General features: G+C 43.1%; 1 protein-coding gene across 2 annotated transcripts in view; it reads left to right on the top strand.

The window, feature by feature from the left end:
• Positions 1-24,717, top strand: part of pex3 (peroxisomal biogenesis factor 3) — a 27,782-nt gene extending 3,065 nt beyond the window's left edge. The window contains exons 2-12 of one of the 2 annotated variants that reach the window (XM_043695316.1): positions 3,261-3,392; positions 6,889-6,970; positions 9,453-9,496; positions 10,073-10,197; positions 14,488-14,554; positions 15,852-15,906; positions 17,048-17,216; positions 17,491-17,561; positions 18,647-18,769; positions 22,645-22,741; positions 24,083-24,717. In XM_043695316.1, the coding sequence (XP_043551251.1) occupies positions 3,261-3,392; positions 6,889-6,970; positions 9,453-9,496; positions 10,073-10,197; positions 14,488-14,554; positions 15,852-15,906; positions 17,048-17,216; positions 17,491-17,561; positions 18,647-18,769; positions 22,645-22,741; positions 24,083-24,169 (1,052 nt within the window). In that variant the 3' untranslated portion in view covers positions 24,170-24,717. The remainder of the gene's footprint in view (positions 1-3,260; positions 3,393-6,888; positions 6,971-9,452; positions 9,497-10,072; positions 10,198-14,487; positions 14,555-15,851; positions 15,907-17,047; positions 17,217-17,490; positions 17,562-18,646; positions 18,770-22,644; positions 22,742-24,082) is intronic. The other variant, XM_043695317.1, reaches the window with a different exon arrangement.
• Positions 24,718-25,002: the final 285 nt, after the last annotated feature.

Genomic DNA, 25,002 nt, shown 5'->3' with positions numbered 1-25,002 from the left:
TTTCTTGTACCCCCCCCCCCCCCCCCCCCCCCCCCCCCCAGCCCGTTATAGAAAAATCATATTTTGGAAACGGCATTTAAAGTGTTAATGATGTGATCACATTACAGCCGACACTCATATTAAAAGTTCACGCTGTAGAAACAGTGTTGACAAAATGTGTGTTGTAGAAGAACGGCCTGTACCTAAGTACAATGAAAAAGCTTTGTTTGCGGCAGAAAGTAAGCAAGGACATATAGTTTTGGTCTCCTAATTTGAGAAAAGATGTTCTGGCACTAGAAGGGGTGCAGAGGAGGCTCACTAGTTTGATTCTGGAGTTGATGGGGTTGGCTTATGAAGAGAGACTGAGTAGATTGGGATTATATTCGTTGGAATTTAGAAGAATGAGGGGATCTTATAGAAGCATACAAAATTATAAAGGGAATAGATAAGATAGATGTAGAAGGATGTTTCCATCAGTGGGTGAAACTAGGACAAAGAGGGCCTCAAAATTAGGGGGAGCGGATTTAGGACAGAATTGAGAATTAACTTTCCTGCCCAGTGAAGTAGTTGATGCTACTTCAGTAAATGTTTTTAAGGCTAAGACACTTTTTTTTAAACAATAAAGGAATTAAAGGTCACGGTGAGAGGGCAGTTAAGTGGAGCTGAGGCCACAAAAAGACCAGCCATGATCTTACTGAATGACAGAGCAGGCTCGAAGGGCCAGATGGCCAACTCCTGCTCCTAGTTTTTATGTTCTGTGCGGATTGTAGCTTGAGAAAAAGAGCTTGGACAGAGTAAGGCATGTGGGTTATGCTGCACGAGACGTGCACTAGGCAAGATCAGCATTTTTTGACTTTAGAGTTTATTCTGGTGGAGAGAGACAGAGGAACAGAGTTCATCAACTGGCCTCTCTGACTGACTAGTATCCTTACATACGGATGAGGAAGGACACCACTTCGACTGGGACAGCATATCCATCCTAGGACAAGCCAAACAGAGACATGCACGAGAATTCCCAGAAGCATGACATTCCAATCGGAACTTTACCAATAAACACATTGACTTGGCCCCTATTTACCACTCCCGAGAAAAAGAGCAGGAAATGATATCACCAACCCAAAGAAACCCAAACATGTAAATAGAAAGCAGGAAACATCAGCAGTGCTTCGTCTGGAGGCCCACTGAAGATGTTACCTAGTATGGCGACGAAACGTCTGAAAATTAACCTTCCAGCTTAGCGAGCAAGCTTACATCCAGAACTTCAACCTGAGCTACAAATCTTCTCAAAACTCGCTAAGAGTTCATGTTTCCAGTCGCGCTCCTCACGAATACAACTCTTCAGAGCTCACCCCATTTCTGCAGTGAAAACTAAAGATGTGGGAGATCACATCTGATGACGAGTCATCTCGACTTGAAACATTAGTTTGCTCTCCATGGATGCTGCCTGACCCCTTGCGATCTCCAGCATTTTTTTGTTTTCAGGACATTCCAGCATCTGCAGTAATTTGCTCCTCCATTTCTGCAGTGTTAATGGAGGGATAACTGTCAGCAAAGGAGGCAGAGGAGAACTCCACTCCCCATCTTTGCAATACTGCCACAACATCTTTTGCCCCACCACGATTTGAGCACATCTGAAGACTGTTCCTGTGACTGCGGCACTCCCTCGGTACTGTTTCGGGAGTGTCAGTCTGGCTTTTGTGCCTAATTAGACAAGCAGGAGGCTGGAATAGTGGGACTTTAATCTACTGCCTTTTATCTCTGAGGTGAGAAGGCTCCTCCTCGCGACACTGTACCATTCCAAAAAATTATAGATTTTCAAAACAAATGAACTGCGAATGCTATAAATCTGAAACAATAACAGAAATTGCTGGAAAGGCTCAGCAGGTCAGGCAGCATCTGAGGGGAGAAAGCAGAGTTAACGTTTAGGTTCCAATCACCCAGTTGGTTTGAGTTAGTTCTGAGCAGGGGTCACTGATTTCTCTCCACAGATGCTGGCAGACCTGCTGAGCTTTTCTAGTCATTTTGGTCTTTGTTGTAGATTTACAGGATCTACTTCAAGCCCCACTTTATACATTGATAGTGTCATGCAGCACAAAATAATAATCTGCCTACTGTGCATGTACTGGCTCTTTAAAGAAAATCTTTCGCCTCTCTCCACTGTTTCTCTTTCTCCTCTGTGCAGTCTAGTTCTCTTCAAGGATATGTCCAGTCGTCTTTTGAAAGTTCCAGCATAATCTTCTTTCACCACACTGTGAAGTCATGCATTCCAGCTTACCAACTTGCTCTGAGGAAATTTCTTGTTTCTTCATTAGTTCTTTTGCCAATAATTTAAAATCTGTGACTGATCCACTTAAGAGAAAATAGTTATTTCCTACTTGGTCTGTCAAAGCCCCTCACTATTTTGAATAATCTCTCCCCTTCACCTTCTTCGTCCTCAGCAGAAAAGAACTCTCCTGTTCAAAAGTTGCCGAAATAAACAATCATCCCACCATAATTGAGAGGAATCTGTCCCAACTTAAAGTGGGATTTTACTATTCCCATTTACAGAAGACTTGCAGTGCCTATGTGTCAGAGAAGGCATCAAGCATATCAGTGGACTCCACGTCATCGGCTTGGGATAGGGAAGATACCACAGAAGGGAGACTGGCAGCCAGGCTGAACCTCCCATCATGGCTCTCCTCAGTCCTGGCTGTAGAAGTTCCTGTTTTGTCAGTACTGCAGCAGTGCTGCACCATAGGAAGTGACATCTTTCAGAGGAGATGTTAACCAGCGATTCCTCCCGGACATAAAGGACCCCCTGACTATTATCGTGAAATATTCTGCCAGATCAAATGGCAACAGAAACAAAGACAAGTTGATCCTTTGGACCAGCTGATCCATTGGAATCAGTACAGTCAGGCTTTTTTATGGATACTGACAGAAGCAAAGTGAGGAATGCTGAGTAATCAAGGGCAAAATTATCATTTTAACACAGACAAGAGCATTCTTTGATATCTTTTCATATAGTAAAACATCCCGAAGGAGCTTAAATACACAATCTGCTCAGCAATCTTTTTAGCAACTTTGTGCTTTGCGTTGCTGTCTTCTAACCCATTGATTTACTTTTGCAGTCAGTGGATCAAAAGAGCAAAATTCTGGACATCCTAAAGTCCTTTGCAGCTAATTAAGTACTTTTAAAGTGCAGTTGCCTTTATGTGCTTTATTAAAAATGATTTGAAAACATGCTTTTTCTGTGGGGCAGGTAGTCTAACAAAGTGTTCATTGATTTATTTCACTTCTAGGTGTGTACTTGCTAGGGAAGTATGCCCAAAAGAAGCTCCGGGATCTACAGGAGCGAGAAGCAGCTGAGTACATCGCACAGGCGCGCCGGCTGTGTCATTTTGAGAGTAACCAACGGACTTGTAACATGACTGGTAAAAACACATCTGTCACCGTTAGAAAAATCATTCTGTCTACGTGAAGGAAAATGTGATGACTACACAGTCCCAGAGCGGTCCCATGTAACTGCTCCCAGGTTCCAGCAATTTTGCAGCTTCCCAGTGGGGTGACCTCCTGGAGGCATGACTTTCTTAAAGAGCGTCAAACTGCCTAGACGTACTTTTGGATAATATTAACAGATGGTTTATCATTGGAGTTCCAAGAAGAGCAGTAGACCAATACGGCAGCACGGTGGCTCAGTGGTTAGCACTGCTGCCTCACAGCACCAGGGTCCTGGGTTCAATTCCTGCCTGTCTGTGTGGAGTTTGCACATTCTCCCTGTGTCTGTGTGGGTTTCCTCCGGGTGCTCTGGTTTCCTCCCACAATCCAAAGATGCGCAGGTTAGGTGAATTGGCCGTGCTAAAGTGCCCATAGTGTTAGGTGCATTAGTCAGGAGTAAGTATAGGGTAGAGGAATGGGTTTGGGTGGGTTTCTCTTCGGAGGGGCAGTTTGGACTTGTTGGGCCGAAGCGCCTGTTTCCACACTGTAGAGAATCTAATTTAATCTCATTTTTCTATTCCACATACCAGTTGTTGGTTTCAAGTGCTCTGACATCAGGCAAAACACAGGCCAGATGTGGTGTCAAGTTCCCTCTGTTTCACCTGGTTTTGTTGTCAGTATATAGGCATTCGCACTCCCACGTGTAAACATTCCCTTTGCATGAGAACAGAAAGCATGAAGGCAAATTGGCAACATCTGCATTTTCATTGTATCATGCAAGGAAGTTAGAAGGCGAGCGAGGTGGAATTTCATTTTTATGTTACCACACCAAGACTTGGAGACTGTCAAGTTCTTACAAGTGGAGAAAGTAATTGCAGTGGAGGTAGTTAAGAGGAGATTTAATAGATTGACTGCAGACATCTGGGATTTGTGGTCTACTGTTGCTATTTCTTATGTTGTGGGGGACTTTCACTGTCTTAATTCAGGCATCTTAATAATGCAGATTCCAATTAGGTTTGTTTTAGTCAATGAGGGATGTGACTTACTAGGTTATCTAGAGCCAGGTAAAGGAAACTTGTCCCAGTGATAGAGACATATGTGTCGTACTAAAATAATATGTTGTTTTACCAGGACAGCAGTATTATATCATCTAATACACATCCTATTATTCCACCAGTGGTATTTGGGGCCCATTCCTGAAGAAGGGCTTATGCCCGAAACGTCGATTCTCCTGTTCCCTGGATGCTGCCTGACCTGCTGCGCTTTTCCAGCAACACATTTTCAGCTCTGATCTCCAGCATTTGCAGACCTCACTTTCTCCTAGTAATTCAAAGACCCAGTCGAATGAAATGGGTACGATTCCCCCCCCCCCCCCCCCCTCCCCAGGCAGCTGGTAGAATTCAAATTCAATTAATAAATCTGGAATTGCAAGCCAGTCTCCGTGATGGTGATCATGACAACCAACAAAGATTGTTGTAAAACCCTATCTGGTTCACAAATGCGCTCGAGGGAAGGAATTCTGCCATGTTTACCCAGTCTGGCATACATTAAAGGGAAGTGCTGATGTAGTGGTAATGTAATTTGACTAGAAGTCACAACACTGAATTAATATTCTGGTGACATGAGTTTGAACCCCAACATGGCAGGTGGTGAGCAATTAAGGAAGGGCCGTGCCAGTGACACCCACATCCCAAGAAAGAATAAAGGAAAATACATTTTATGCTTTTCTCATAAATGAGCAACAGAATATTTCCTTGCAAAGCAGGGTACCATAGAATTCTATTATCTCTGCATCAGAGTTTATCTGGAGATTAGCTGAGCAACGCAGATCTAAAACATCCTTGGATTGACAAAGTAATCTATTTCTTAGTTTATGGAAACTTGCAATGTCTTAACAGTTATGGAAAATAACAGTGTGCACTCCGAGCACTGTAGAAGACCATGGAATGTTGCAACATAGAGAAGTTATTTTAATTAATAGGTCTATGGCAGTTCTTTCTGTTCATTTGTCTCCATTTATCCCATGTTTTCCTACAGGATTTTTTCTTTCATCAGGTAACTATTTGGTTTCTTTTTGAAAGCTCCTGATCACCATCCATTAGACCCAGCTGAGAAACGCATTTATGCAGTTATAGAGATGTACAGCATGGAAACAGACCCCTCTGTCCATACCAACCAGATATCCGAAATTAATCTAGTCCCATTTGCCAGCATTTGGCCCATATACCTCTAAACCCTTCCTATTCATAGACCCATCCAGATGCCTTTTAAATTTTGTGATTGTATCAGCCTCCACTTCCTGTGGTAACTAATTTCCATACATGCACCACCATCTGCATGAAAAAGTTGCCCCAAGGTCCCTTTTAAATCTTTTCCTTCTCATCTAAGTTTATGTCCTCTAGTTCTGGACTCCCCTACCCTTGGCTATTCATCCTATCAACCATCATATGATTTTATAAACTTCTATAAAGTCACCCCTCAGCCTCTGACGCTCCAGGGAAAATAGCCCCAGCCTATTCAGCCTCTCCCTATAGCACAAGCACTCCAATCCTGGCAACACCCTCGTAATTCTTTTTAAATCCCTTTCAAGTTTAACAACATCTTTCCTATTGTAGGGAGGCAAGAATTGAATGCGGTATTCCAAAATTAGCCTAACCAATGTCCTGTACAGCCGCAACATGATATCCCAACTCCTAAATTCAATGCGCTGACCAATTAAGGCTAGTATACAAAACACCTTATTCACCACCGTCTACCTGCGACTCCACCTTCAATTAACTACGAGCCTCCACACCCATAGTCTCTTTGAGGAATTTGAATGCAATTGAACTTGACTTTGACTACCCCCTTCCTTCCGCCTCACTGTGTGTTTAGGTAGCCTGCCTAAGTTCAAAGGCAGGTTCGCTTGGAGGCTGCTAGCACCAGGCAAGAAGCATGGCTTCCAAAGGAGTGGGGGGCTTGTTTAAATGAAGATTCAGGTTGAGGATGTGAGCATTGCTGGTGAGGTTGGCACTTTTTATTTGTTCTAATTGCCCTTGGTAAGGTGGTGGTAGACCTTGAAACACTGCTGACATAACCTGCAGTATTAACAGAAGAAGATGAACATCTTTGCCTCTCCCTATACACTGATACTTGTATCTGAGTTTGTGATAGCTCATGTATTGTGCCAGTCGTGTGTTTTTTTTTGACACTGAAACTCCTTTCGTACTTTTCTCCTCCGCTTCCTCTTCCCATTGGTTGATCTCCCTGTATTTTGATAATAAGCCAGTAGCTTAAAAGTATAAAGAAATAATAGAATGGATATGTGATCATTTGTCTTGACAAACATTTATAATTTGTCTCATCATTGGTGCTTCTGAAGTTAATTTTCTGTGAGTTTTCTTTCACAATTTGCAGTCTTTTCTTCAAAGCCCAGCCATTCTGTGAGAAATTCCAGTTGTGTGGGACATACTTCAGTAAACCTGTCGTGTTTTTCTATTTATGTGTTGACAGTGCTATCAATGCTGCCAACCCTGAGGGAAGCAATTGTGCAGCAACTGAATTCAGAAAGTCTGACTGGCCTGCTGAAAAACAGGTAATGTCTGGGGTAGAGTGGGTAACCTGCACTGTTTTAACAGCTTAATGCATTCTCGTGTACAAGGGGCATCCCAGAGCTGACTCAGGCCAAGCATGAGGTTGTGCACAGTCTGATTTCCGTATTTCGGACAGGATGTGCAAACATTGGAGATGGTGCAGAACAGCACCTTCTACACGCACAGAAGATGGCTGTGAAGAAAGATGAAAAAGATCTTAATTTTGTACAGTTTACAGGGAAGGGAAGAAAGAGCAAGCAGACATGGTAAGAGGAGGCTTGAATGAATTATTAGTACCAGCATAGACCACTTTGCGATTTGACAAGAGTTGTAGCTCAGGTTGTGGATCGGGTTGGAAGTTTGCTTGCTGAGCTGGTAGATTTGTTCTCAGACATTTCGTCACCATGCTAGGTGACATCATCAGTGAGCCTCTGATGAAGCTCTGGTGTATTGTCCCATTTGCTATTTATCTGCCTTGGTCTGTTGTGGTGGGTGATATTACTTCTGGTTCTTTTTCGGAGAGGCTGGTAAATGGGGTCCAAGTCGATGTGTTTATTGACGGAATTCTGGTTTTAATGCCAGGCCTATAGGAATTCCCATGCATGTCTTTGTTTAGCCTGTCCTAGGATGGATGTATTGTCACCACTTTGGTGAAATTAATTGTTTCTCTGCTGCAAATACCCGCCTAGAGTTAGTGAGCAGTTTAGGTAGAATAGAATAGAATCCCTACGTTGCAGAAAGAGGCCATTCAACCCATCGAGTGCACCGGTATATTGGCTTTATATTGGATATATTGGTCTTTGAGACCATGTAGTTTAAATTTACAGGATTCATACCTGGATCCAAGGGTTAATTACAAGGCGACTCGTGGCTGAACCAGAAACTGCCTTCTGTTGTGAGGCTGCCCACTCCAAACTGGAAGAATGCTTAACCAACGGCACTAAAGGCTCGGCTCCCAATAAGATACCGTCACTCTGGCAGAGCTTACAATTGTACGATTCAGAAGGAGGCAAGTGGAGGGAGCTCTTGACAATCCTGACCTTGTCCCTCCACCGTAATGCCACATAGTGGATAGTAAACCTGTAGCATCTCTGTCACAGAAGGCTGTGGAAGCCTAGTCGCTGGATATGTTCAAGAAATAGATAAATTTTAGATTATAATGTTGCCAAGAAATGTGGGAGTAAATGGGAACATGGCATTGTGACTGGATCAGCCACACTCCTATTGAATGGTGGAGCAGGCTTGATGGGCTGAATAGCCTACCCTGCTCCTAGTTAGAATATGGATTAGTGGTGCTGGAAGAGCACAGCAGTTCAGGCAGCATCCGAGGAGCAGTAAAATCAACGTTTCGGGCAAGAGCCCTTTACCTCTATGTTTAGAATAGTTTATCTGATCAGTATTATTGCTGTTTGTGGGATTTGGCTGTATTCAACTTTGCTAAATTGTTTCTTTTTCTAGTACAACTCACTTCTTCACTCTGCAAAGCTTGTTCACCATCTGCAAGGTATAAGTCAGAAGTAGGATTTTTTTTTTTTTTTCTTCTTTTTTTTCCCCACACTACCACCTAAGTGCAGTAGTGCTTATTTTTTCCCCCAGCACCCATGGTGTGTGTGTGCAGGTGTGAGACACAGTGAGAGACACACAGTGCACCAATCTTTATTCAATTTCCACCACCAGGAAGATAGGAAAACACCCGGGTGGCCAGTGACAAGCACTGCCCTTTCAGAAGTAGGATAGGGTACACTGTCCTTCTTTCAATTGGCTGCAGCTCACCCGGGTGGCCAGTGACAAGCACTGCCCTTTCAGAAGTAGGATAGGGTACACTGTCCTTCTTTCAATTGGCTGCAGCTCCAATAACACTCAAACTGAATAATACAATCCATTTGATTGGCACCCCATCGAACACCTTCAACATTCAGAGCCTCCACCACTGCCACACAGTGGCTGCAAGGTGCACTGCAGCATCTCACCAAGGCTCTTTTGACAACACCTTTCCAAACCATGACCTAAAAGAACCAGGGCAGCAGACAATTGGGACACCACTACTTGCAGGTTCCCTCGAAACCAAACGCCGCCCTGACTTGGAAATTCCTCACTAATCCTTCAGTGTTTTGGTGTCAAAGTTCTCAAATATTGCTGTAGATGTCCTCTGCCCCAAGGAGTGTCACAAAGATGGCTCCTTACTCACCACCTCCAGGGGAATTAGTGGTGGTCAATAAACATTGGCCAAGCCAGGAGACCTACATTCTATTAACAAACAAAACAAAACTGACAATATTTCAAAACTATCTAATTGGCAATGAAGGGCCATGGGGTGTCCCGTCCTTGTCAAAGACGCAATGTGCATACAATTCTTTTGTTCTACATCCGCTATCATGTTATCGCAAAGTACCTCTCACAGTTAGGGCAAGTAATCAGGCAATAGTAGTGTAACGATTAAATGTGTGTCAGTCACTTGTAACATTTTGTTTGTATGTCTTTTAGACCTGCCAACAAGTTGGAGATATGGGAGGATCTCAGGATCATAAGTAAGCCAGCTTTCCACTCTTTTTGATTTATCTAAAACTTGAGGATGAATTGGAGATGCTCTTATAAGGTTGATGACTCAGAATGCTAGAGTTGTACCAAAATCTGAGCATAAGCTAGCACCGTTCCCTTATAAAGATGGACAGTGATTAACATGAATACCTTCCATTGGTGCAGCTTAACTTAACTATTTGGGTTTTCTTCCTTGAGGGGATTGTACCCAGCAAACATTGAGAGATCTTGGTGGTAGAATGCCTACTTTTAAACTGAAATTGCTTTCTACTGATGGAAATCCAACCAAAATTTAGGGCATGAGGTTTTTGGGTATGTTTGGAGCTTGGGGAAGGTGTTGATGAAACAGACAAATAGTTGAAGTAAGTTGGAAAGCTGTAATATTACAAGCTGATACAGTGCTTCAGTTTGCACAACTCATCACCTCCTTGAGAATCTGTGTTGTGCTTCAATAATAATGCTGCACAGTTTTCCAGAAGCTGTAGGTCTTTGCACAGGTAAGATGTATTATCCATCATTCTTATTATCATTTCTGTTCTTTCTCTTCACTCTGTTCCCCTTCCAAGGTTTCAGCAGGAGCATTGTAGCTGTGTATAGTACCTGCATGCTGGTGGTCCTCTTACGAGTTCAATTAAATATCATTGGGGGATATATCTATCTGGACAATGCTGCAGTTGGCAAGAATGGCACTGTAAGTTCACCCTGCCTTTGCACTGAATCTCTTGTGTGTAAAAGCGAAACAGTAGTGTTCAGGAATGTGTAGGCTAGGTGCATTAGTCAGGGAAAGTGTAGGGTAAGGGCATGAGACTGGGTAGGATACTCTTTGGAGGGTCAGTGTGGACTTGTTGGGCCAAATGACCTTTTTTCCACACTGTAAGGATTCTTTGAACCCACAAATGACTGAAAACCAACCCAAAATCATGGAAATTGCTGAAATTACACAGGTCAACAACAGCTTATGTTTATGCAGACCCTTTTGACATTATAAAATGACCCAACAGAAACTTTAGCAAATGTAATTTAGTACTTAACTGGGTTAAAAGGTCAAGCCAAATTTGCCTCGAAGAGATAGGTTTGAGGGACAAAATAGAAGAGAGATTTAGGGAGAAGGTTCCAGAGTTTATGGCTTTGGCAACTGAAAACGCAATTATTAATTAATGAGATGACTAAAACTAGGGATATTTAGAGCCAGAATTTCAGCGTCTTTCAGGTTGGAAGAAGTTACAGATATGAAAGTCTTGTGGTCTAGTGGGTAGCATCTCTGCCTCTGAGCTCAAAGCTCTGGGTTCCAGTTACCCTCTAGGAGATGTCGGCCTTCAGGATCCTATCCCATACTCCAGTTACAGGCAGTAAGAGTGGGAGAGTTTCCTGGCCAGCTATATAATGGAAAGAGCACTGGAGTCTCTACTATCACTTTCCACAGCTCCAGATTACAACATGCAAGTAAAAAGTGTATGTTCTCATAGATACTGAGACTTCCAGAGTGAGCTGTAACACATCATCACAGAGATGGGGGGGGGGGGTGGAGGATTGTGAGGCTAAGGAAGGGTTTGGAAACAAGGATGAGAATTTTCAGCAACGTTTGGGAAAGCAACCCTTGGACAGAATACCTTGACATACGAAACGAACGCAGAAGTTTGGAGAAACACGGTAGGTCTGGCGGCATATATCGAGAGAGAAACTGTTAACGTTTCAAGTGTGATATGACCCTTCTCCAGAACCTTGAAAAGAGTTGACCCCAAACATCAATCTATCTGTTCTTACAGATATTGATAAGCTCAGTTTTTTTTTCCCCCAGCATTTTGTGGTTATTATGACATGTTCCAAGGATCTATTCAGTGTGCACCTGTTTCTGCACTGAATTTAGTTCGCACAGAAAGTAATTCTATGAAAATGACTCTTCTACAGCTTTCTGTCAGCACAGTTAATGACTAATTTCTAATTTCATGGGCCCAGTGCCCAGAAAATCACCTGTTTATTAGGTTTGCGGTGTGGAAAAGCAGAAGTCAGTTTAACTGCTACAGTACTGAATCTTACCAAGAGATGGCACCAAAGGCCATTTTACATAGCTGTGAGCAGTGAATGGACTCACTGCACAGTGAACGTATGACAGTAATCCTGGTATTATTTTCTGAGATTCCTTTTTTTTGAAAATTGTGGTTCAATACCACATAAGGACACTAGCACCTGCCTATTTCTCCCTAGGCCACACAGCATCCTGGCTTGAAGGTATATCACCTTTCATTCAGTGTTGGGTCAAATTCCTGCAACTCCCTCCCTGATGGCACTGTGGGTGTCTTCTACACCTCACAGGGCAGCTCCACATGACCTTCTCCAGAACAATTAGGGATGGGCAAACCATGCTAGCTACCTAGCCAGCAACACCCATCTTCCATGAATGAACAAATGAACACACAATCTATCCTATGCAGAACGTGACAAGGTCATAAGCTAAATACCAGAGATGCTTGAAATCTGAAATACAGACACATTGCTGCAAATACTCAGTGGGTCAGACACCATCGGTGAGGATAGAAACAGTTAACATTTCATGCCAATGATCTGCCAGAAACAAGAATTCTGTTTCTCTCTGAGCTGCTGTCACCTGACTAGCAGAGTATTTCTAACACCTTCTGGCCTTTTAATGGAATCTTGCTGGTCAGGACAAACAAGGGTTTTCTGTAGTGTTCTGACCAACAGCCCAGGAGTGCTCACTGTGAAGACATTTACCCCTTCACAAGCAACAGCAGCCAATGTACTTGCAAGATGATTAAGTTTACTTGAAGCAAGTTGACATTACTGTAATGAATTGGTTTATACGGCACTATCCACTCAATGCTTACAGAAATGTATCCTGGTCTCTAGTGTTACCTCATAGCAGCATTGAGTATGGCGGCAATTGCAATGGCCTCTTCCCTTTTATTTTGTCCAAACCCAGTGAACAAGTGTTTTTCTGGGTACCGTTAAATCATCAAACAATTATTATTAACATTCCTAGCAGGGATACTAGATGAGTTATTTTCTGCACAGGTCCTTCCCAGTAAATTAAATTATCAGACTTGAGAGTGTGTTGCTGAAAAAACACAGCAGCTCAGGCTGCATCTGAGGAGCAGGAAAATTGATGTTTCAAGCCGGAGCCCTTCATCAGGAATCCTGATCTGCTGTGCTTTTCCAGCAACGCACTCTCAACTCTGATCTCCAGCATCTGCAGACCGTACTGTCTCCTAAATTATCAGACTGCCAACCTGATATCCAGAATTCGATAAGCAGAAATTTCATCAGCTGTTTGTTCCAAACTTCCACTCCCTAGCTACTCACTCTATCTCTCTCCTGTTTTGGAACCTTGTTGCTACATTTGACCCTCAGCTGAGCTCCTAATCTATTCCAGCCATCATAGAGACTGTCTGTGGCCACCTTGGCTTGTTCAGCCCCTGCTTCACCATTCAATAGAATCATCACTGATCTGACATTTCTTATGTCCATTTTCTTGGCCTTTCCCCATGACCCTTGAGTCCCTTACTGATTTAAGAATGTATCTATTTCAGCCTTAAATATATACAAGGACTCTGTCCCCACAGCTCTCTCTGTGGCGAGGAGTTCCAAAGACACTCAACCCTCTGAGAGAAGAAATTCCTTTTCATCTCGGTCGCAAATTGGTGTCCCTTTATTCTGAGATTATGCCCTCTCGTCCTTGACTCGCCCATGAGGAGTAATAGTCCAGAGCATTTACCCTGTGAAGTCCCTTAAGAATCCGATATGTTTCACAGAGATCACATCTCTCCTTTTTATTTCTAATAAATTCTGATGTGTAGAGTCCCAAGCTGTTGAACCTTTGCTCATAAGGTAGTCCCTCCATTCCAGGGATCATCCTAGAGAACCTTCTCTGATATGCCTCTGATGAAATGTCTTACCTTAAATAAGGGGACCAAAACTGTTCACAGTACTCCAGATGTGGTCTCACCAGCACCTTGTACAAATGCAGTTAGACTTTCCTACTGTCAAGCGACACCGCTTTGAAATAAAGGCCAGCTTTCTATTAGCCTTCCTGATTACCTACAGCACCTATGTGCTAGCTTCCTGTGTTTTGTGCACAAGTATCCCAAGGTTCCTTTGTGTTGCAGTTTTCTGCACTTTTTCTCCTTGGTTCAGGCCTTTATTACTGTCAACTCAAGTATTCCAATGCACTTCACTTTGTTTCCCACGATGCACCCTCTGTAAACTTGAGGTAATCCAGAATTCTGTGACCCTCCTCTTGACTTGCACCTTTTCTGTCACCGCTGTGCTCGCTGACTTGTGTTGGCTCCTGGTCAGGCAATACCTTGATGTTTAAAATTCTCATCCTTCCCTTAAAATTCCTTCCGGCCTCCCTATCTCCCACGCTTCCATAACCCTCTGAAATAGCTTATGCTTCAAATTCTGACCTTTTGAGAACATCCCTGAATGTAAGTGTTTCACCATTGTCAGCCATGCCTCTGTAACCTTGGTCCTTATCTCAGGAATTACCTCCCGATACTTCTCAACCAACCCCCCACGCCCCCCCCCATTTTGTTCCTTTAAGGCAATCCTGCAATCTGATCCTTTCATACAATTTTTGATCACTTTGACCTAGTATCTCTCTATGTGCCTGGTGTCATAGTTTGTTTTGAATTGATCCTGTGCTGCAACTTGGGAGGCTTCATTTTGTTTAAGGTGCTGTGTAAAGAGAAGTTATTGCATGCGGGTTGCCTTGGTGATGGCATGGATATGAAGTCAGCAGCTTGCCTCCCTGTTGAACCATTCTGGCCAAATGTCATACTTTTGTCAGGGAGCGTGACAAAGTCAACAGCTAGGGAGTGAGTTCTAGCACATAAATATGTTTGTTTTTATTGTTGTAAGATCTAATAAAGTGGTTTAACATTGTAAAGGGGTGTTCTTTCTGATGTGGTATGGTGTTGGCAATTATTACTGTGTCACTCACTTTGAATTTGTGCTTGTATCACAGGCCCCTTTAGCTCCTCCTGAGGTACAGCAACAGTACCTGTCGAGTATACAACACCTCCTTGGAGATGGTAAGCAGGCTTGCTGGGTTCATCCTGTGCCAACTTATTTCGGGAATAAATAGGGTCACAGTAGCGCCGTGGTTATGTTCCTGGAGACCTGGACTAATGTGTGTGTAATCCATTACTGTATTTGAGAAATTTAAATTTAATTAAAAGTTTATTAAAACCTGAAGTTAAAAGTATGGTAGCTGCATCAGTGACTTCGTCAAATGAAAGCTGGATCACTAATGTCCTTCAGGGAAGGAAATCTTCAATAGAATCTCTACAGTGTGGAAACAGGCCCTTCGGCCCAGCAAGTCCACACTGACCCTCCGAAGAGCAACCTACCCAGACTCCGTTCCCTACCCTATTATTTCTACATTTATCCCCTGACTAATGCATCTAACCTACACATCCCTAAACACAATGGTCAATGTAGCTTGGCCAATTCACCTAACCTGCACATCTTTGGACTGTGGGAGGAAACACATCGATAGTCGCCCAAAGCTGGAGTCAAACCCGGGTACCTGGCGCTGTGAGGCAGCAGTGCTAAGCACTGAGCCACTGTGCTGCCTCTGTCCTTTCCTGGTGTGGTCTACCTGTGTTTCTTGAACCACATTATTTGGTCCATGGGTAAAAGGTGGGGAGAGCATGGGACTAGCTATGTGCTTCCCGTAGAGGGTGGTGTAGACATGACTGGTTGAATGATCTCATTGTATGTTGAAACCATTCCATAATGCTGAGTCTCAACATGTCAACAATGTTATAGGTTGTGATTTTTAAAAAAAAATCATCATTATTTCAAGTTTATAGCACATAATGCATAGTTCTTACTAAATTTCTCCACCTTGCAATCTTGAGGGAGATTGAGGTGGATGGGGGTTGTATAACAGAGGGTGGTGGTGTTGGTGGAATCTTTATTGGGGTTGCACAGAAGGTAACACCACCATTGTGATTCCTCTTTATGTACCTGTGCTTTTATGTATGTCATCTATACTGATTTAAACAAGCAATCCCTTACTTTAAAACAGTCACCCTTAGTTCTAGACTCTCCCACTAAAGGAAAGAATTAGTCTCTTTGAGAGAGGAGGTAGGGTTCCAGGGGAACATCAGGGAGATTTGACGTTAAAGTGGCTCCATGTGGAAAGCTGAACAGAAGCATAGCCATGGCTCACCATTTCCATGTGAGCAGCAGTCCCCATGACCAGCAAGGAAAGCCTCTCCCTGGCCCCTGCTGGTCTTGGGAGAGTTGTAAACAAAGAGCAAGAAAGCCTTTCTCACTGATACCTGAGCTTCTAACACTATCTGTATCTGTTCTTGTATTTAGGTTTGAGTGAACTAATTACAGTGGTGAAGAAAGCTGTGCAGATTGTGATTGGAAGGTAAGATGTTGGGTAGGGATGAGATCAGGTCACATGTTCTGCTTTGTCCTGGATTTCAAAAAGACCTGAAAGCCAGAACTTGTATTTATAAAGTACTTGGCACAACATCAGGATATCTTGAGGGTTTTGTAGCCAATAATATGTATTGATGGTTGTAGCATAGGAAATATAGCCACTATTTTACATCAAGTTCCCAGTCTCAACATTGTGGAAGTGACCAGTTAATCTGTGTCTGGACAGGTAATGGTGTGATTAACGGTAAAACTCAAGCTCTCACTTAAAGTCTTAGAGATGTACAGCATGCAAATAGACCCTTCGGTCCAACCCCTCCATGCCGACCAGATATCCCAACCCAATCTAGTCCCACCTGCCAGCACCCGGCCCATATCCATCCAAACCCTTCCTATTCATATGACCCCAGGGAAAAGACTTTGCCTATTTACCCTATCCATGCCCTCATAATTTTGTAAACCTCTAGAAGGTCACCTCTCAGCTGCCCAACACTCCAGGGAAAACAGCCCCCAGCCTGTTCAGCCTTTCCCTGTAGCTCAAATCCTCCAATCCTGGCAACATCCTTGTAAATCTTTTCTGAACCCTTTCAAGTTTCACAACATCTTTCTGATAGGAAGGAGACCAGAATTGCACGCAATATTCCAACAGTGGCCTAACCAATGTTCTGTACAGCTGCAACATGACCTCCCAACTCCTGTACTCAATACTCTGACCAATAAAGGAAAGTATACCAAACGCTGCCTTCACTATCCTATCTACCTGCGACTCCAATTCCAAGGAGCTATGAACCTGCACTCCAAGGTCTCTTTGTTCAGCAACACTCCCTAGGACTTAGAGACTGACTCTTTGGTTCACAATTCAGGAACCAGGAAAAAGATCCTCGGAATCTTGTACATGCACCTGAGAGGATAGACAAGGAGTTGGAATAACTTCTCATCTAAAAGTAACATCTCTGACAGTACAGTAGCCCTTGGTACCCAGTGTGGAGCATAAACACCTCTTTCTGTTCTGTAAAGACCTTTGTAAATCTGAGCTATGTGCGTCCATGTAGTTTTTTTTGTGATCTGATCAATACGTTGTGCTCGTGGCTCTGCTCAATTGCTAATGCCCTGTTTGTTTGCCTGCACAGTGTGTCGCTGAAGCAATGTGTGTCACTGCAGGAGCTGGAACGGTATCTGTGTGAGATTCGACAGCTGGTGGAGCACCACAGTCAGTCCGGTCAACGAGAGGCTGACACCAGCAAGTCCCCACTGTGTTCGTATTTAATTCCCAATGAAGAGAGCACCTTAGCCTCCCAGGTACGTCTGCCAACTGGCACTGTCAGACCTGCTGAGTTTCTCCAGCATTCTGTGTGTTTGTTTGGGATGACATGTTTGAGGCACCAGGACATGTGCACAAATTGTCTTCTGCGGATTGGTTGTTTGCGTATTAATTGAACGAGGTCCAAGACCACCTCATTACTTTCAACAGAACCTCCCAAATGGTTGTTGAATAACTAACCCTCACTGACTGAGTTACAAAGTCCATTCTAAGATTTGTCTCTGAAATTTCTGTATTTATTTTTTCCCACAGGCCTGCGGTTTGACAGAGAAAGATGTAACCACATTGAAGCTGCTAAATGAAACCAGAGATATGCTGGAAAGGTCTGTATGAAGAATTACTGAGGAAACCAAATTCAATTCCCCTTCTGACATTGTGTTTTTTAGCTGATGATGCTTCTCCATTAGACTGGGATAGGGATAGAACCAGCATAGCAATGATACTCCCAGTGATATTCCCAATCATTAGAGACTGTAGGATTGCCTAGTGCTGGTCAGGAAGAATGCCATGTTTTTGTTTACCCTCCTTTAGGCTACATTTGGGAATTCTGAATGGGAGTGGTACCGCACTGGCATAATAAGTCAGTGCCCGACCTCCAATGTCAAGAGCAACAAAGGGGGATCTGTGCATTTCCTAATGTAATCTAATTGCGTAACGCAGGTACATGACTGGCAGCACATTGAACTGTGATGGGTTATGTAACCAGGATCTCACTGACCTGCTGTGCTCGAGCTCCCACCTCGAGACTGATTATTTGATTCACAGCCCAGGGTAGTAGTTGAGCCTGCCTAAAGGAATCAGAGTGGCAGCATGGCTGAACAGTGATCCACTTAATTTGTAAATGAAAGGCCCTAACCCGCTTATAATAGATTTAATAATTTAACCCATTCTTGAGTGTATGCTAGCAGGTTGCTTTTCAATTTTTCCCTTTTCAAGCAAAATGTTTTCAGATCAAACCACAGCAGAAATGTGCTGGAAAAGCTCAGCGATTCTGGCAGCATTTGCAAAGAGAAAAATCAAGTTAATGTTTCTGGTTCAGTGACCCTTCCTCAGAACCTGGACTCAAACGTTAACTCTGGTTTCTGTTCAGATATGGTGCCAGACCTGCTGAGCTTTTCCAGCGATTTCTGTTGCTCTTTCTGCTTTACAGAATCCGCAGTTCTTCTGTTTTGTTTTATTCAGATCAAACAATGTTCCTGAAGAAAGTGGAAAGCTGGGATATTCAGTTGAATTACTGTCTCGGAAGTAACTGAGTTGGTGTCCACCCCCATTGGCTCATTCTAAGTTGAGCAGGGATCAGTGACCTTGTCTGAATGCAGTTGTTCATCTGTGTGTTATTAACAAACTGATTAAAACTGAAGCAAAATTCGCTTGTCTAACTAGCCACTACTTTGTGTAAATGTTACAGTCCGGACTTCAACACGGTTTTAAATTCCTGCTTGAATCGGGGATTTAGCCGACTGCTCGACAACATGGCAGAATTCTTCAAGCCAACAGAAGAAGAACTGATGCAAAATGGAAAGGTCAACAGGTCAGTACATCCCCCCTTTGCAACATCAGCCACCATTCAAGAGGTAACAAATATGGCTATTGGAATGATCCCATCTGATGCTAAAACTGCACAATCTCATCCAGAATGAAATCTGGCTTGATAGATCATAACAAGTTTTACAGTTGGTTAGTTATTATGGTCATTAATCACATATTTACCTCAGGCTGCAAATATACATCAAAAGTATTTTGCACAAAAGGAAAAAACAACACAAAGCTCTACATACAAGACAGTTTTGAAAGATTGTAAAACAAAACAAAATATCAACCTTTTTCCCAGCAATATCCTTTTACAGTTTTTCAATCCCAGAGAAATGTTACTCCTCCCACAACTCTTTTTTTTCTTGTTTTATTTTCTTACTTAGCTAACTGCCCGTTTTTCCTTCTGCCACTGCTGATACAGCTTTGTGACTTTTTTCCCCTTCTCCTCTGCTGGTCTAAATCACTTTTCAATTCTGACAACTCAAAAGAAACCTCTATACAAACACTCAGCTTGAAAATTTCACAAACTAAAACCTTTCAGTGAGAGAGAAAGTGCTATTCTGAACTTAAAAACCTGATTCCCCTGCTGGGAGGAAATCTATCCCTTAACTGAACTTCTGAATCATCTTTGATGAAGTCAAGAGTGAAACTAATGGCTGTTGGTCTGTTTTCCCTTTGTGTCAATGACTCAGCAGCACAAATATTTCATCATTCCATCCTCTAGATACTTGACTTGATCACATTCCTTCTTGGATATGATGTATGTAGGTCACTGTTTATCATCTTGATCTTTTCAAAACAAAACGCTACACAACCGACCAAATTTCAAATGTTTCTGCTTTAAAAATGCAGATTCCAAAATGATGGTAACATCAGTTTAATTTGGATTATGTGAGGTATCGCATTTTGGTAAAAGAAACAAGGACGTGGCTTCTACAATTAATGGTAGTGCCCCGGGTAGTGTTGTATGGCAGAGAGGGAAGGGTTCAGGTGGATAGTTAATTGAAATTTATGTTCCGCGTAAACAGGGTGGTTAAGGAGGTATTTAGCACACTTGCCTACATTGCTCACACCTTTTGCATATCGGAGTTGGGACATCATGCTAGGGTTGTACAGTGGGTAAGGTCTCTTCTGGACTACTGTGTGCAGTTCTGGTCACCCTGCTTTGGAAGGATATTATTAAATCTAAGAGGATTCTGAAAGGATTTACCAGGATGTTGTCTGAAAAGGAGGGTTTGAGTTATAAGGAAAGACTGAGTAGGCTGGGACATTTTTCATTGGAGCGTAGGAGATTGTGGGTGAACTTGTAGACATTGATAAAATCATGAGGTGTATAGGTAAGGTGGATAACCAAGGCTTTTTCCCAGGGTAAAGGATCCCAAAAATAGGGAGCATAGGTTTAAGGTGAGAGGGGAAAGGCATAAAAGGGATCTGAGGGGCAACTTTCTCACACAGAAGGTGGTTCATGTGTGGAATGAGCTGCCAGAGGATATGGTAGATGTAGGTATAGTTACAACATTTAAAAGACATTTTTGGTTGTACATGAATAGGAAAGGTTTAGAGGGATATGAGCCAAACGCAGGAAAGTGGGACTAATTTTAGTTTGGGAAACTCAGTCAGGACCGACGAATTGGACCGAAGGATGTGTTTCCATGCTGTATGACTATAATAATGCACATATGGAACAGATGGTTAGGAGGGGGAGTAGCTAATATTGATAAAATTAAAAGGTATTCTTATGCAAAAGCAAAATACTGTAGATGATGAAAATCTGAAATGAAGTCAGAAACTACTGCAAATACTCAGCAGGTCAATAGGCATCTCTGTTTGAAACATTACTGCTGTTTTTAAAATCTGTCCACAGCTGCTCCCTGGCATGCTGAATATTTCCAGCATTTTCTGTTTTTATTACAGATTAGATTATGGCATTGGGACTAGGAGTAGCAGTGAGTAGAAACTGAGAGGTGTAAAAGGCAGAGTATATGTTACTAGCCAGATCGGGCTGGTTTTTGTCAGCTTCAAGAACAGTGCCATGTTTAGAGTTAAGGTTAGTCTCTTCCCATCCAGCACATCCCTGTGGTAGAGTGGGATTTATTTTACTACACCATTGGGTTCTGACCATAAGGAGCAGAAATAGACCATTCAGCCCAGTGAGTCTGCTGTGCCATTCAATGAGATCATGGTTGATAATCCTCAACTCCACTTTCCTGCATGTCCCCATAACCCATGATTCCCTCCCTGATTTGAAAGTCCATCTATCTCAACAGTCAGCCTTGACAGCCCTCTGCGGTACAGAATTCCAAAGAATTATCACAGAATCCCAACAGTGTGGAAACAGGCCCTTCGGCCCAACAAGACCACACCAACCCTCAGAAGAGCAACCCACCCAAACCCATTCCCCCACCCCATTATCCTGACTAATGCACATTCCTGAACACTATGGGCAATTTAGCATGGCCAATCCACCTAACCTGCACATCTTGGATTGTGAGAGGAAACTGGAGCGCCCAGAGGAAACCCACGCAGACATGGGGAGAATGTGCAAACTTCACACAGACAGTCACCCCGAGGCTAGGATCGAACCTGGGTCCCTGGTGCTGTGAGAAAGCAGTGCTAACCACTGAGCCATTTGCCCCTCAAGATAAGTTCTTCATTTTTAAATTCTAGATGCAGCCATGTTGGGACTTGAGCCCACAACCTCTATCATATTATGCTGGGCTGCTGCATTACTAAACCAGTGACATCACTACACTACCAACTTTCATTACGGATTCATTATCCCCGGAGAGAAATGCTTCCTCTTTATCTCCTTATACGATGTGTGACTTTTAGATTAGCGCTGGAGTCTTCTAATTACTGATCTTCCTGGTATGGAAATAGCCTCTCCTTATTTGCTGTATTAAGAGACCTCTGTTTTTAACACATTATTCTTGTGCTAAGAAGGATGATACCAACTTCTCCCAGGAACTGAAGTTCTGCAGCCCTGGCACCATTCTTGTAGAGCTCCTCTGCCCTTCTCCAAAGCCTTCACAGGCTTGGGAAAGTATGGTGCCCAAGACTGGAGAGTGTTCAGCAGCTGAAGCTAAACCAATAGTCTATAGAGGTTGAGAACAACTTCCTTTTCTATGGTAAAGTCAGGCCACAGTTTCTGTGTACAAGTAGCTATACTGTGATAAACATGTATAATATAGAATCATGGAAACAGGTTGGTCTAACTAGTTCATGCCAACCATGTTCTGAAACTAAACTAGTTCCATCTTCCTGTGTTTGGCCCATATCCTTACAAGCCTTTCCTATTCATGTATGTATCTAAATGTCTTTTAAACGTTGTAGCTATACTCAATCCACCACTTTCTCTGGAAGTTCATTCTACACATGAACCACTCTGTGTTTAAAAAAATATACACAGTACTCCAAAAGTGGCTTCACCAATGTCCTGTACCACCGCAATGTGATGTCCCAACTCCTGTACTTAATATCTGAGCAATGAAGGCCTTCTTAACGACTCTGTCTACCTGTGATCCAACACTCAAAGAACTACTCTATCTCGACCCTTACTCAGCTGTCTGCTTGTTATATTTGGGTTTGCGATTATATTGTTTGCAATTATTAATACCTCCAGATCTCCCAGGGCTACTGTAACTCGATTGTAAAGGAGCAGTTGGTTATTTGAATATTAGTAGTCATGATTGTGCTGATTGGATTCTGTGCTTATTTGGTTGTATTCTTGGAAGCAATTAGAAGGGGCAGCAGACAGGACTGTGAATTCATCACTTGCACCTCCTACATTTAGTATGCACCATTGTGGGACTCAGTATCACCAACAACCAATTTCCTCTCGTTTCATGTTCATCCTTTTTTCTCCCTTGGCAGCTTGTCCAACATTAGACTTCCCCTCGCTAAAATCATCCCGATTATAAATGGGCAGATACATTCGACCTGCAGCGAGACATCCAGCCATTTTGTTCAGGTGAGTGTTAGTGCTTTGTGAGTACAGTTCCTCTGCTCCCTGTGTTATAAGTAAGTCCCTGTTGACATGCATGTCTAATTCACTACTTCCTGCATCACAAAAACTATCTCCTACAATCCACAGATAACAATCTTGGCATCACTGAAAACAATGGATTGGATTACTTAGTGTGGAAACAGGCCCTTCGGCCCAACAAATCCGCACCGACCCTCCGAAGAGCAACGCACCCAGACCCATTCCCCTACGTTTACCCCTTCACCTAACACATTATTTCTCAGCTTATTCCATGTCTTACTTTCTTCAGCTGGGTCATACCTTCCACTGCCTGTCTCATCCTACATTGTGACATCAGTTTTAAAAGTCTTGCTGTTTTGGTACTATCAGAAGGTTGACCTCTTCTATTTCCCACCAATGTATAACAGCCCCTCTTTGGAGCAAATTTTGTCTAATGCACAGCATTGGATCCATTCTATGGTATTCACTGTTAAAGCTCTGGTGCTGACCGGCTCTGTGCAGTGTCAGCATCTACATACATGAGTGTAAGAAAACCAGGAGCAAACCAGCAGGGTGAAGGTGCAGCATGTACTTGATGCTTATTCAGTGGAAGCAAAGCACGAGCTGCCTCCACCCAGAGACTACCTCCCCTTCTCTCCGTTAGCTCTCCATTCACTCGCGCCTCCAATTTAAAATCCTTAAGTTTTGGCATTTTAAACTCTGTGGCTTCATCTCCTCCCAACCTGAACAAATGGTGGCTCAGTGGTTAGCACTGCTACCTCACAGCACCAGGGTCCCAGGTTCAATTCCAGCCTCGGGTGCCATGTCTGCATGGGTTTCCTCTCACACTCCAAAGATGTGTAGGTCAGGTGAAGTGGCCATACTAAATTGCCCATAGTGTTAGGTGCATTAGTCAGAGGGAAATGGGTCGGTGTGGACTTGTTGGGCCGAAGGGTCTGTTTCCACACTGTAGGGAATCTAATCTAATCTAAACTCCTCAAGCTTCATATACTCTTCCTTCGTGGAGTTTCTCCTGTTTAAGGTCTGACCTCTTAACGTTTTCCCCTGTGCTACCCCCACCTTTTGATCTTACAGAATGTGCCTTAGCTTCCTTGGACCTACTGAGTGGAATTCTCTCCATTCCTCTGACCGTATAAAGCTCATTGTTTTGACCCAGGTTTTGGCTCCTGCCTCCTAATCGCTCCTCTGGCCTGGCCTCCACATACATCTGATTTGTTCCTCTTTGAAAGATTGTGGGAGCTCTCTCCCATTTTAACAGGTGGTGGGTGGGTGAGGGTTGCTCTATAAATGCATGTTGTTGCTGACTGCTGGAATTGCTGCTCACAGGACCTGCTGCTGATGGACCAGGTGAAGGACTTTGCTGCCAATGTCTACGAAGCATTCAGCTCCCCTCCTCAGCAACTCGAGAAGTGACCCTCAGCCAGCAATTCTCAGCACAATGAGGGGCACTCCAGACTGATTTCATCCCCCCCCGTTTCCTGAGATGGCATGAAGTCCTTCCTCTCAGTCCTGCAACGCTCTTGTGATGGAGGTGCCAATGCCTGTATTTGCCACCCTGTCACTCGTGGCTATGTGACTTTAACTGTCTCTGAATCTTTACAGACATGATTACATTAATCTGCCTGTAACTATTTTGTATCATACTGTTATTTGTATCATTGTATTGTAGATTATAATGTATGCATCTGGATACAGGATTCTTCAGGTAGTGTGGGTAAATATTTTTACTGCAGGAGATTCCAGCTCAGATTCTAACTAATTATGTGAACAGTAATATATGTTGCCAGCTGGCATCTCTTTCCGTAATGTTAATAGTTTGATTTCTTTGCCCACAAACTTCCTTGTTTTAGTAGTATATAGTATTAAAACAATAAACGATAAGGCCATTTTGTTGATCAAGTCGTATCATTACAAAAATGGAGGTGGTAACGTGTTCAGGGAATAAAGCGTACTAAATATTTTATGAAACTTATTTTTGTGGATGTTGCTGGTAAAGCCAGTACCTATTGTCTATCCTAGTAGTTTGTGGTGAACTTTTGTAGAACAGTTTGCGTTAGCTAAGTAATTTACTAGGATACTTTAGAAAGCAGTTAAACGTTAGCCAGGATGGAATGGGAATTGTCAAATAGACAAGGTCTTTTCCCTGAGGTGGGAGAGTCCAAACCCAGAGGGCATAGGTTTAAGGTGAGAGGGGAAAGATTTAAAAGGTGCCGAGGGGCAATCTTTTTTCATGTAGAGGGTGATGG

Source organism: Chiloscyllium plagiosum, chromosome 9, assembly GCF_004010195.1.
Source record: "Chiloscyllium plagiosum isolate BGI_BamShark_2017 chromosome 9, ASM401019v2, whole genome shotgun sequence".
Classification (NCBI taxonomy): Eukaryota; Metazoa; Chordata; class Chondrichthyes; order Orectolobiformes; family Hemiscylliidae; genus Chiloscyllium; species Chiloscyllium plagiosum.
Note: the sequence above shows the minus strand (reverse complement) of the source record. Positions and strands in the feature narration are given on the sequence as shown.